We start from the raw sequence: 12661 nt of genomic DNA, 5'->3' as shown, positions 1-12661 counted from the left end.
GTGTGCGTCTGCATATGCGTGCATACGTGGAGGTGCATGTGTGTGTGTTTTTTATTTTCATTTTATTTTTCAACTTTTTTTAAAAAGAGGGGCATTGCATCCTTTATGCCCATAGGTACGAGCTCACAAGGATTAGGTCTCTGCGGTTCGTCACTACCGCAGTATTTTCGGACTCCAAACCCTCCTTGTGAGTGTACTCTGATCCCTCCCTAGAGATGTTCAAAGATCCCTCCATTCATGTTTAAACATGCCTGAACTCTTCTCTCAAAACCATCAACTGTGCGTAGGAAAACATCTCTCGGGATCGCACGGCAGGCAGCTCTTATCCGCTCCTTTATGTTCTCTCGTGTTGTTGGAGCTTGACGGTAGACAGCGTCTTTTAAGTACCCCCACAAAAAGAAATCAGGAGAGGTAAGATCTGGTGACCTTGGAGGCCAATTTACAGGACCGTCTCGACCAATCCACCGTTGACCAAATGTTGTATCCAGATGATTTCGAACAACATGAGCCCAGTGAGCGAGTGCATCGTCTTGCTGAAATCACATCTGTTGAGGTGTTTCCAAATCCAGATCTTCTAGCAAAAGAGGCAGTTCATTTTGTAGAAAATCAAGGTAACGGACAGAGTTCACATTTCCCTTCGAAAAAATGGGGACCTATTAATTGCCCGTTCACAATACCACACCATACGTTCAGACTCCATCGATGCTGGTGATCGATCTGTCTCAACCAATGTGGATTCTGATCAAACCAATACCGAAAGTTCCATCGGTTCACTTGACCACGGTTGTTGAAATTGGATTCATCACTGAACATAACGTATCGAAAAAAGTCCCTGGATCGCTCGATTTGTCTCAACGCCCACCGACAAAACGCCACCCTTCGCAACGGATCTGGATTAGGAGTGTCTTGGTGGAATTGTAGTCGGTACGGGTGAAGTTTCGCACCTTTCAATACACGGTGCACTGTCGATTTGGGAAACCCCAGTCGTTCCGAGATCACTTTGGTACTCAAATGAGGATCAATTGCTACCATGGCTAAAATAGCCATGTTTCGGGCTTCATGCAATCCACCAAAATTATTGACGTTTGGGAAATGTCGACGGTGGCGGATCATCCGACCTGCCCTCGCCCGCTGCTCAAGGGTTCGGATTATCTGCCGTGATGGGTGACGACGATCAGGATATTCACGTCGATACAAATTTTCAGCTCGGAAGTAATTGCCCCGACACCTCCCTAAAATAAGGAGCATATCAACGATTTCGTTGGGACTAAAATCAGCCATTATTGCTAATTTTCAGAATTTTCCTCTAATTTAAGAACTTTTAAAATTTTCGAGAATCAAGAATTTTTCTCTGATTTCAGAACCTTTACAAATTTTCGATTTCGTCTCTTACTAATGGCTGCGGAGTCAGAAGATAAACGTTTCAATTAATTTTTCATCCGTGGGCGATCACAATGACTTCTAAAATAAAAAATTCTAAAAGGGGGACGTTTGATAAAAACCAATTTTTATCAAACGTCCCCCTTCAACCCCTAAAAGTTTTGTTGCACACAATATTTGATCCGAGCAATATTTTCCGAGAAAAGTCAGGTGTAAGATTAAAATGGGACACCCTGTATATTGCATTCAGAAGATAGAAATTTTTATTGCATTTAAAATGAGCTTTCCAATGACTTTTTGATGAATTCACTTTTATTCATATCACTATAGCCAAAGATGCAAAGTGAATGCACACATGTCGATGCACAAAATTTTCAAATTCTGCATGTACCCACCGAGTTTCAATAGGAGCAAGAAACAATATAGTGTGTCTAGACCAACAGAATCGCTTATTTTTTTATGTATGCATGGCATTCTGAAACCATAAAATGTTATGCCATTCTTAAATCAGCCACCGCTGACTTTTTGTAACATTTATGATTATTTTTTTATTATGTTTATTTACTTATTATTTATATATATCCATATTTTATATTTCTTCTGTAATTTTTATTATTTATTTATGTCCATATTCCATAATCAAAAATGCGAAGCGATAATATCTGACGCATATGTTAATACACAGAATTTTCAAAGTTTGCTAGTATCCGCGGCGGTTCATTCATCTTCATTTTCCTACAGACCACAGATTCATTAACTGAATTATGCCAATACTGAAAGTAATAAAGACAGTACGCTTAACAGCCAACAGAGCTCAAAATTGTTTGATGTATCTGTGCATTGGCTTTCGAAGACAGCAATTTCAGACCTATTCAGTAATAAGCGACTGAAGACTTTAGTAATGACTTTCTCTGTTTATATACTACAGTCAATACCAAAAAGTGAAATGATTTCCACACCGGCTGCTTTACAGAAATATCAAAGTTTACAGGTACTCGCTGCATACTGGTAATACAAACTTTGATACTATGGGGAAAAACATTTCAGAATTTCCTGAACCACATTCTCGAAGGTTATTATGTCACATTTGAGAGAAAAAGTGAAAGACATGGTGCATGTTGAGGCAAGCGAAATGGTGTACTTTTGTATGTCTCCATGGCTATTCGCAGACTAAATATCTGATCATATCCAAAAATGATCAGGCGTAGACTTACAGACATAAATTTTTCAACCCATAATGCCAATTGCAAATATGAAGTAGAAATACTCTCTATATATGTCCTTTCATAACGTTCTTCAACTTTAGAGGTGTCCATCGCATTTCAACAATACAAATTTTAATATCACGAGAAATAAAGCACCCAATAACTTTTTGATATAAATTTCCAAATACATCATGCAACTCAAGGGAATATCTATGCATTTACTCGGCCCAAATTGTATAAACTAGACTCTTCGTTCTATATTTTTCATATTATGTTGTTGAAATCATTACGAGGAACCCACAACACACGTATTATCTAGAGAATAATGAATTGAAATTGGGTAGGGATATTCTGTAAGCTAAGGTAGAAAAAAGGGAGTGGAGAGCACAGCCAAACTCAATGAAAGAAAATATTAGAATGCACTAGATTAGACACTTTTATTTAATCAACATTTTTTTTAATTTAAATGATTTCATTTATATACAACCAATTTAGCGAGTTTTTTTTCAATATAATTGCATGACATACAATTTAGGAAGGCACACAGTTTGGAAAGAGCGTTTGAGGTTATAATGAACGAACGTTTTTTTTCTCGCAACTCTCCTGTTGAAAATTTAACCAAATAAGAACAAATGATTGCAAGAAAATTATGTCACAAAATAAACGTAAAAGTTAAAGTGTTTATACAAGGAGACATTTCCCAACATTAATGTTTATATATTAACAAACACGTGCGAACACATAGCCATGAGATTGATTGATCTAAACCGCACTGTTTTCACGAAATTCGCATAACACATTTTACTGTTATATAAGAACTGTGAATCGAATTTACACATCTCGCACTATTTCCCCGAAATTTTATTATATGGACGATGAACGAATTTACGCAGACGGTGACCGAAAGAAATTATTTTGACAGTAGATATAAATTATGTGACACGAAGGGTGCGTTCGACTTGGGCGCTTACACGCTTTCAGCGTCCGAATGTAGAGTATCGTAAAACAAACATGGGAACGATGATGTTACAAGAAGACTGACGGTGTGAAGATAGACGACAGGACCATTGAGAAGTTTTCTAATCGGCGATTGGTTGAAACCGGTATTTTCTCGGTGCGGATTGGCTATGAAGGGCATCAAAATGCTCTTATATGTGTCGGTCAGAACGCGTATACAGATACCTCCAGTTTATAAGTGTGTTAGTAATTTTTGCATAATCTTAGGCCTGTGCAAAGTTTTTTCTCAGCAATTACGGCACCGATCACATTGACTTGGAGCTCATTCGAAAGGGATTTTGAAAATTAAGGTAGATACTGTATGAGCGAAAACAAAGATTTGTTTTTGAAACCGAACTATGTCATTTTACATGATATTATGCGTGTTCTCAATTAATTTGAAGAATATTGACCATTTTATAACGGAGATATGATTATTCGAAATTCTTTCATTTTGCACGGAAACACATAGGGAAACCAAAATATTTGTAAATAAGAGGACTTTTCAAGCACTTTACAGAAAAGATTTCATGTCAGAAATATTTTTATTATATTAGTTGTTATATGAGAAACACGGTGTGAAAAAAAAACGTATGTTCACCATCGGGTAAATGAGATATTCGAGTATAAAGTACGTAGAGTGCCAGTAAAAGGTTCGTTCCGACTAGTCGACCATTGAAATTTGGCAACAGCGCTTTCATAGGAGAGACGACTCATAACCTTATTTCGGGCGGTCATTTTGAATAATTTTTATGAATATTTTCCATTGCAGTAGGTGAAGTACCCAATTATATACATGATACTACATGAATACGGGTGGGGCTCAAAAGTTCGAACGCCTAAAATAGCGAACAGGCATTCTGTATATCTATATATGCATATATAGATATACAGAACGCCTGTTCGCTATTCTAGGCCTTCTAACTTTTGAGCCCCATCCGAAGTGTAATAGGAAAAAGGAAATTAATGAAGAACTTTGATTACGGTTTATCAAATAATTTTTTTATTTGTGTTGCAATATTTTCAATAACTTTTTTATTTTTTGTTACACGAGGGCAGCCAGAAACATCTGATGCCAAGAGGACTTTTATAGCTTCTTCACCACCTTCGGAAAAAGATTTTTTCAAGTGCTCGATTGACAGCCCAGCTTTAGCCATTTTTGTTTTCATTCCCATAGAAATTCCTTCAGTAATGCACTCAAAACTACTTTTATTTAATTTTATTTTTGCAGTTTGCGCCTCAGCAAAAAAAATGGTGTTAATTGTTTTTGTTTCGGCTCGCAGTTCTTCGTTAGTAATGCCTGAAACTCGAACTATTTCCTCCAACATTCTTACGTCGACAGCTCCATTATGGGATCCAGTAGAAGCAGATTCCCCTATTAAATCTTCGGCCAAAGTTGATAATTGGAAGGACTGCTTCAATTTAACCCTTTCCGGAAGCTTTTTTCTTAACGCCGGCAGGCTATCACAAAAACCGTAAACGATTTTTTGAAGCTCTGACAAAAATCCAAGACTCTGTACTTCTCCAAGTAGCTTGGGTGTGTCGAATCTATGGCCATTATGAGCTACGAGTATTACTGGACCTGGCATCAAAAAGTTTAGAAATCGCTGCATTGCAATTCTTCGTGGTACGGTCGCTAATTGCTGTCCGTGTAAATGCAATTCACCACCTTCAACAGTCAACCCTAAAATAATCAAAATTTTGTTTAAAAATAAGTAAAATTCAATACCAATGCCGACAAAAATCATTAACGAAAAATTCATACCAGTAATGATAGATGCCGCTCGAGAAATGTCGTTACTTGGGAGAATATATTCATTAAATTCATCGGAACCACGTTTTGCTGATATTTGAATTATTTCAGAGGACTTGTTGAGGCCCGTTGTTTCAAGGTCAAAATATATAAAGGTGCTTCCATTGGGGATTACTTCGTTTCGTAGAGGTACACAATCGTCAACGTCAACGACTGCGCTCAGCCCGCATCCAGATGAATAAGTAATGCCTTCTTTATTTTCAGCGCTGTTATTTGTTCTCTGTCGAGCCTGGAATAATTGTCGTCGTCTCCTTTTAGCTGGGATTGTCTTCGAAAATTCATTCATGGCTTTCCGCTTCTCGTCTTTTTTTTTTCGAAATTCTTCAGTATTCTTCCCTGGAGAGATGTCAAGTTGCTTGTGGATATTAACGACGTAACCAGTTCCATAATTTTTCTGGCAAACGGCAGCAGCAACACGAAAATCATTCGATTCAGATCCTCCGTAATGTCGAGATTTTGGAGCTTTACTCGCGACAATTGTATGAAAAGCTTCGTTAGCTTGGGTGGAGCCACATGGTGCGAGTTTTTCGGCATTGGCGACGAATTTGTTGAAGATCGTTATTAGCGTGGCCTTCATTTGCGGATCTGTAAGACCTTTTCCTCCCGGTAACAACTTGTGTTTGAACTTAGCCGGATCATCTTTGTACTTGCACCATGTTCTGCTACAGTTATCGTGATCATCAAAAGCATGCGGGACAATTGTAAGAAGACCCGCTCTCACATTTTCAACGTTGTTCTTATTTTTTTTTAATACGCAACCGAAACAATATTTCATATAAGCGATGACTTGACTGGGAATTCGTATACTCCACATATCTTTAGAGAGAGTGCACGTCGCATGATTTATATCCGATTCTTTTTCGATGCGATGTTCCGCTTCACGTCGTACATTGGCAATAGTAGACGAATCGTCGTCCCCAATAATTGTGCTAATTTGAACACGCTCTTCTTTCAACATCGGATTTTTAGTAATAATTTCAACTGCTATTTTTGGCTCCATCGATTTAGAACTGCCTGAGTGATTCACTCTACAATCGTGATCAGTCCGATTATGCCCTTTTTGACAAAGAACGCAGCGTTTATTTCGTGTAGCGTATCCCACAACCTTGCCGCTCAAAGACCCAATTGCAATTCCGTGTCCTGTAACGACCAAAATAGCAATATAGAATCTAATCTTCATTCTGGAATTCTGATAACGAGATTGAAATGTCACGTCAAAAAACACCTGTGGAGCTATTGTAAGAGCGACCGGACCCTTTTTTTTGCCAACCGACATCAAACGAAACTTTTATCTTCGTTGGAGAACGTGGAACTTCTTTCAGATCATGTTGCCTTTCATTATGCTCTTCCGCATTGTCGAAACTGTGGGAAAAAATTCGTGTAGAGGGAATGTGCAGAAAATTATTTTAAAAAGCGAGACAGTGTTGAAAATAGTAAATCAAGCCACATGCGCAGTTCGCACGCCTCGCATATTATTTTCAAAAGCAAATATCAAGCACATATAAATTCCAATAGTACCAAATGTCACCACAATAATCAGTGTTAATACTGTTAATAAAATAATTTGCGATTTGTAACCCGTGCTTAAGTAACAGAGATAAGAATATGTTGCCACAACCGCCGTCTTTATATGCTGAAAAAATAGTCGTCAAAATAACCATTCCGAACGAGCAAGTAAAATCGGGTCCACTCCAAAATATAGTTACATCAAAATACAGCCCAGCGTGGAAAATAAAAACTGAAACAAAAATAGAGTACTCTTTCTTTCTGAATATTACTTGTAGTTTCTCGATGTATCGTTCATCTATCCAGAAGTCGCAGAGCGGCAATCTAAAAACACAGAAACTCAGTTATTTATAACAATAGAAAAAGGTGTTGATTAGCGTATTCATAAAAAAAATCATCAAATTCTATCAATGACATAAATTACGACATGAAAAGGATAATTAACAGCTTGATACTTTATGCATAAATTTTAAATATTTCATTAATGTTAAGTATTTAAGGGGCCATAAAATTGTATTTTGTACAAAACAAACACTGTTATCCTACCATTCTGTTTGGGATAATTTTTTTTCCTGTCGTAAGGCATTTCTGCAGCTTTCTTTTGCAGTCTTCTCAATCGCTTTCCCCACGTATCGCTCATGACGTTTGATTGTACCATCATCAATGGGTGGTACATTCAATTCGGAAAGAATGGTATTCAAGTGAGTTGCACCAATTCCACCATCCAGTATACCTAAGAATAGATTTTTCAAAACATAATGAATTTTAAAAAAGGTTTTTTTGTGTGCATTCTGTAGTCGGTTTGAATCAAATATGAATTTTAGGTTATAAACTTACCGATAGCAGCTTTTACGTTTACAACGTATTGTCTGGCACCGGTATCGCTTCGAAAAATCCATTTTGATGTATGCACGTCTCGAAGAATCAAACATACATGGCATCGTATTTTAAAAACACTCGCGAGACCGATTTTTGCTTCATCAGCTATGTACCGAAACGACAGTGGTACGTTGCACTCACGACACCACATTTCACAACCCAAAACACCAATGTCAATGATACGACGTCCCTCAGGCACTTCATATGGAAACTCCTCTTGCACTTTTCTCCGTTTGCAGGCAGCAACTAAATTTTCTTTCCACTTTTCTTTTCTTTTTGTCGAGAATTGGCCTTGTTTATCACGCACACGCGGTTCAGGCGTCGCCATTTTTTGAATACTGAGCGTTCGGTGACAACGCTATTCGTGAAGTGTTAAACGACATTACCAACTAGTGAATATTCCAACGTTGCCAAATCGCGCAAGCAACTTTATATTCATTCGTGAAGCTTTATTTTCGACGATTTCAACAGTTGGCAATAGCAAAAATGAGAATTTTTTATTAATTATTCCTCTAAGATTTGACTAATAAACCAACATTAAGATATTTTTTTGAAAACAATAAAGTCTCTGGAGCTCGTAAATACTACATTTACATTTTTTACGGATTTATAGAATTTTTTTTTCACGGACTGTGATTTGACTCCACTGGATTACAGTAGTTACCTTAATCTCCAAACTGATTTTCGCTTTACAACAAATCTCCTGGGCTCCGCAATTCTAGAAAATCACATGCCAGTTTTACCCCCACCACCGCGAATCGGTTTATTCAGAGATAATAATAGTCTCGGCGAGCTCGGGCCAGCAGACGACAGGGCTGTCAATGTACTTGTCCCAAGACTCTACCGAGACTCTTGATAATAGTCTCGGCGAGCTCGGGCCAGCAGACGACAGGGCTGTCAATGTACTTGTCCCGAGACTCTACCGAGTCTCTTGATAACAAGTAAAAAATAAAAAACCGAAAAATCGCGCTTGAAATCATTTTGGAAACCGATGCCTCATTCTTCTTATTTGATTCGAACAGCTAAATCAATTGAAAAAAATTCCATCTATTTTACGTGCAGCATTAAAATTTATTATATCAATTCGAGGCCAAGTATTTTCTAATGAATTGAAAAAAGTTACCACTTGAGTTACATGCAGCACTAAAATTTATGATATCAATCGAAGGACAAGTAATTTATGAGTAACTCCAAATTTCAACATTATGGAATTGTTTTAAGAAGCTTTTAAATCCAAAAAAATCACATGCAAGCTAGTCATTTCTTACTCGATGGTGGCAAAGACTTATAAGAAAATCGATTCTTTTCAGACTTTCAGGAGCTTCTGATATTATTCACAATATTCGACGTCGATTGGATCGATACAAATTATGTTTAAATATGAGTTAAAAGTACTTGTCGGGCCCATCACTATTCATTCAAATAAAAATTAATCATAAAAAAACGAAATTGTACGGCAGAATCCGGTTAAAAATTTATTGACATGCGATTTATTATTAGTTTAATGTTCTTAATAATAGTATAGGTTAGTTATACCGAATGAAATTCGTTCGCTGGATAAAGTGAGAAGTAAAAATTGCCGTCATTCCAATACCAACTGGGGAGTTATTTTTGGAAGCTTGAACATATTTAATGTGCAAAATGTTTTTTATTGCACAATAACATCCCTTGTATAGTACAGGACAATTCGTTTCCACTCTTATTCAATTAGTGCAATTAAGGGAATATTACTTGAAGATAACTCTCTAAATTCGCTCTGCATGAATATTTGTGCTTGATCAGTTCTAGAGAAGCCCTGATTTTTATTTGAATAAACAATTTTAATGGAAAGTGATGGGCCGGACAAGTACTTTTAATTCATATTTAAACATAATTTGTATCGATCCAATCGACGTCGAATATTGTGAATAATATCAGAAGCTCCTGAAAGTCTGAAAAGAATCGATTTTCTTATAAGTCTTTGCCACCATAGAGTAAGAAATGACTAGCTTGCATGTGATTTTTTTGGATTTAAAAGCTTCATAGAACAATTCCATAATGTTGAAATTTGGAGTTACTCATAAATTACTTGTCCTTCGATTAATATCATAAATTTTAGTGCTGCATGTAACTCAAGTGGTAACTTTTTTCAATTCATTAGAAAATACTTGGCCTCGAATTGATATAATAAATTTTAATGCTGCACGTAAAATAGATGGAATTTTTTTCAATTGATTTAGCTGTACGAATCAAATAAGAAGAATGAGGCATCGGTTTCCAAAATGATTTCAAGACCGATTTTTCGGTCTTGAATTAAAGATAGGAAGTGATAATTAGCACATATATTTAGCCACAGAAATTTTAAAGTTCGCAGCTATCTGCTGCAATTCAATGTATCTGCGCAATGAGTTTCGAAAACAGCAATTTCAAATCATTTTCATTCAATTTCAAATCAAATTTCAAAGCATTAATGAGCAACTGAAGACTTTTCTAATGAATTTTTCACTTCATATTTATGTTGCAGTGCGAGTCAAAAAGTAAAATGAATGGCAAAGTATATAAATTTTATAGTTTGCAGATTTTTGCTGTATTTCAATGGTCCAAATCTATGTAGTATTATAGTGAAAAGTTGTTCTAAGTCATGATGTTACATTAAAATGACATAGCGCACATAACATTCAGAAAGTCTGTAGGTTTCCATGATGTTGGCAGGCATTATACTCAATCGCATCCAAAACTGAGCAACTGTAGACATATCGTAATGAATGTTTTCACCAATAATTCCACATTTGCAGTTTGCGGAATAGGAATACTCAACATACACGTTATTTCATAAGTATTGTTGTCAAAATTTGTGTTTGCCTACCGCATTCCGAAGATTCAACTTTTCATACTATCAGCAAAAAAAACATCCAAAGACTTTTTGGAACAAGTTTCAAAATGTATTACTCGACAGACCAGGTAGAAAAAGTATAACTACACTTATATCAACACCAGAAACTGTTTTGAGAATCTGATATACAAAATGTGCGATTGATGATCATAGTCGGAAACCACTTGAATTACGTTACCACAATCAGCATGAAGAAATATTAGAAAATCATAGGACACATATTAGGAAACCAATTAATAATATGTATCCATCCGCTGCAAACCGATGGAGTCAAAACAAGGATCGGATAGAGCAGAGCCAAACTCAATAGGAAGCAAAATATGGGAATATTCAAAAATAATGATGACACAAGAAATAAATTAGAAAACATTTATTCGATTGGAGTTTCTCACATTATATATACTAACAGTTCTGTATGTTCTTGTTTTATTAAATATCAACCATAATATTTCAGATCGCAAAAAGAAAATTTGACGTTATAGGTTGACGAACATTTTTTCTTACAACTTCCAGACCTATTTTTGATAAACTGATTTGCCTTATTTATATTATTTACTAACTATGCGAACGTTTGTTACATTTGTCCCGCACTTCGTAACGTCAAACCCCGGCCGGTTCGTTACCACACAGCTATCAAAGGGAACTCGTATATATGACCTACATTATTACATATGATATGTTATCACGCAACTGATGATATATTTACACTGGACAATATTCCGCGAACTCTGGTTTAATTGAAAGATTATCTCAGTTGACACTTATTTCCAATCGAACGAAATAATGAAATCTTGAAAAGTTTCGTTGACATATGCATCGCGCATTTTTTTATATTTTTTAGCACATACAGATCATAGTCTACATTTACGCGGCCGCTTTTATACCGGTTTAGTATACCACAAGTTTTAACAAAATAAATATTAACCACTTTTCACTAACCATTTTCATTTATTAATTAGAGTCCGCACACAACAGCACTTTGGGGATTATAACCTCACCTGTCAAAATGACGTTCAGTATCAAAACAAGTTTCAGGTGGTTTCGGATGTGCGTATCGATGTATTGATATCATATAACCTATTTACAAATGATATAAATGATAAACTTATTTTCAGTCAAACGAATTAATGAAATCTTAAAAAGTTTCGTCGACATGCATTTCATTTTTATTTTATTCTTTTTTACACACGACAGATCACAGACTACATTTACGCGACTGCTTTTATACCGGTTTAGTTTAGCATTCCACAGGTTTTAGTACTATGCACTTCGTTAGATGACGAAAGTTTTTTTTATTTATCCCACACGCATTCCATAATGTCAAAACTCCGTTTGTTTATACGATGATCGAAAACTGGCACATGGTTTATATATATATATATAATATAATATTCACGGAGTCTGAGCGCGGTCGCGGTAAGACTCAAAAGTTAGAAGGCCTAAAATGGCGAACAGGCATTCTGTATAACGCATATATAGATATACAGAATGCCTGTTCGCTATTTTCGGCCTTCTAACACTTGAGCCTCACCCGCGGTCGGCCTAGCAGCTGGAGGAGCCGACATCGTTGAGCCAATCAGAATGCGTAGAGGCAACAACTCTACTACTACTAACTACGTCAAAACGCGTATACGTATACGTCGAACTCGTGATGTGTCAGTAACTTTTGCATAATCTTGAGCCCGTGCAAAGTTTTTTCTCAGCAATTACGCCACCGATCGTGTTGATTTTGGGCGCAATCTAAAGAGAATTTCTTAATTAGCTGAAAGTTCGATTTTCAAAGCCTCAGATGACTCATAACTTCGGTAATTCAAAAAAATCACTTGCCAATTTTACCCCCACCACGGCGAATCGTTTTATTCAGAGAAAGTATACTCGGCGAGAGCCTCGGGCCAGCAGACGACAGGGCTGTCAATGTACTTGTCCCGAGACTCTACCGAGTCTCTTGATAGTAAAATTAAAATAAAAATGTTTATAAATTAGTTATATATTTTTTAAAGAATTGGGCAC

General features: G+C 36.4%; 2 protein-coding genes across 4 annotated transcripts in view; both read right to left on the bottom strand.

Moving 5' to 3' along the window:
- ry (xanthine dehydrogenase rosy) overlaps nucleotides 1-12661 on the bottom strand; it is a 359506-nt gene that overhangs the window by 325122 nt on the left and 21723 nt on the right. The gene's annotated exons all lie outside the window — the stretch shown is intronic.
- LOC122408781 (uncharacterized) lies at nucleotides 4562-8596 on the bottom strand. Its single transcript, XM_043415817.1, has 5 exons — nucleotides 7738-8596; nucleotides 7447-7633; nucleotides 6620-6756; nucleotides 5347-6534; nucleotides 4562-5265 (listed from the first exon to the last, which is right to left on the bottom strand). The coding sequence occupies exons 1-5, from the start codon at nucleotides 8105-8107 to the stop codon at nucleotides 4562-4564; spliced, it is 2586 nt and encodes an 861-aa protein (XP_043271752.1). The 5' UTR covers nucleotides 8108-8596.

This window comes from Venturia canescens, chromosome 4, assembly GCF_019457755.1.
Source record: "Venturia canescens isolate UGA chromosome 4, ASM1945775v1, whole genome shotgun sequence".
NCBI classification, from domain to species: Eukaryota; Metazoa; Arthropoda; class Insecta; order Hymenoptera; family Ichneumonidae; genus Venturia; species Venturia canescens.
Note: the sequence above shows the minus strand (reverse complement) of the source record. Positions and strands in the feature narration are given on the sequence as shown.

What these genes read in the sequence shown, in the direction of transcription:
- LOC122408781 (XM_043415817.1), bottom strand. Translation starts at nt 8,107, where the DNA reads ATGGCGACGCCTGAACCGCGTGTGCGTGATAAACAAGGCCAATTCTCG. An exon ending in CTCTTACAATAGCTCCACAG is followed by an intron (nt 6,535 to 6,619) that starts GTGTTTTTTGAC and finishes TGGTCGTTACAG; the next exon opens with GACACGGAATTGCAATTGGG. An exon ending in AGCGGCATCTATCATTACTG is followed by an intron (nt 5,266 to 5,346) that starts GTATGAATTTTT and finishes TGATTATTTTAG; the next exon opens with GGTTGACTGTTGAAGGTGGT.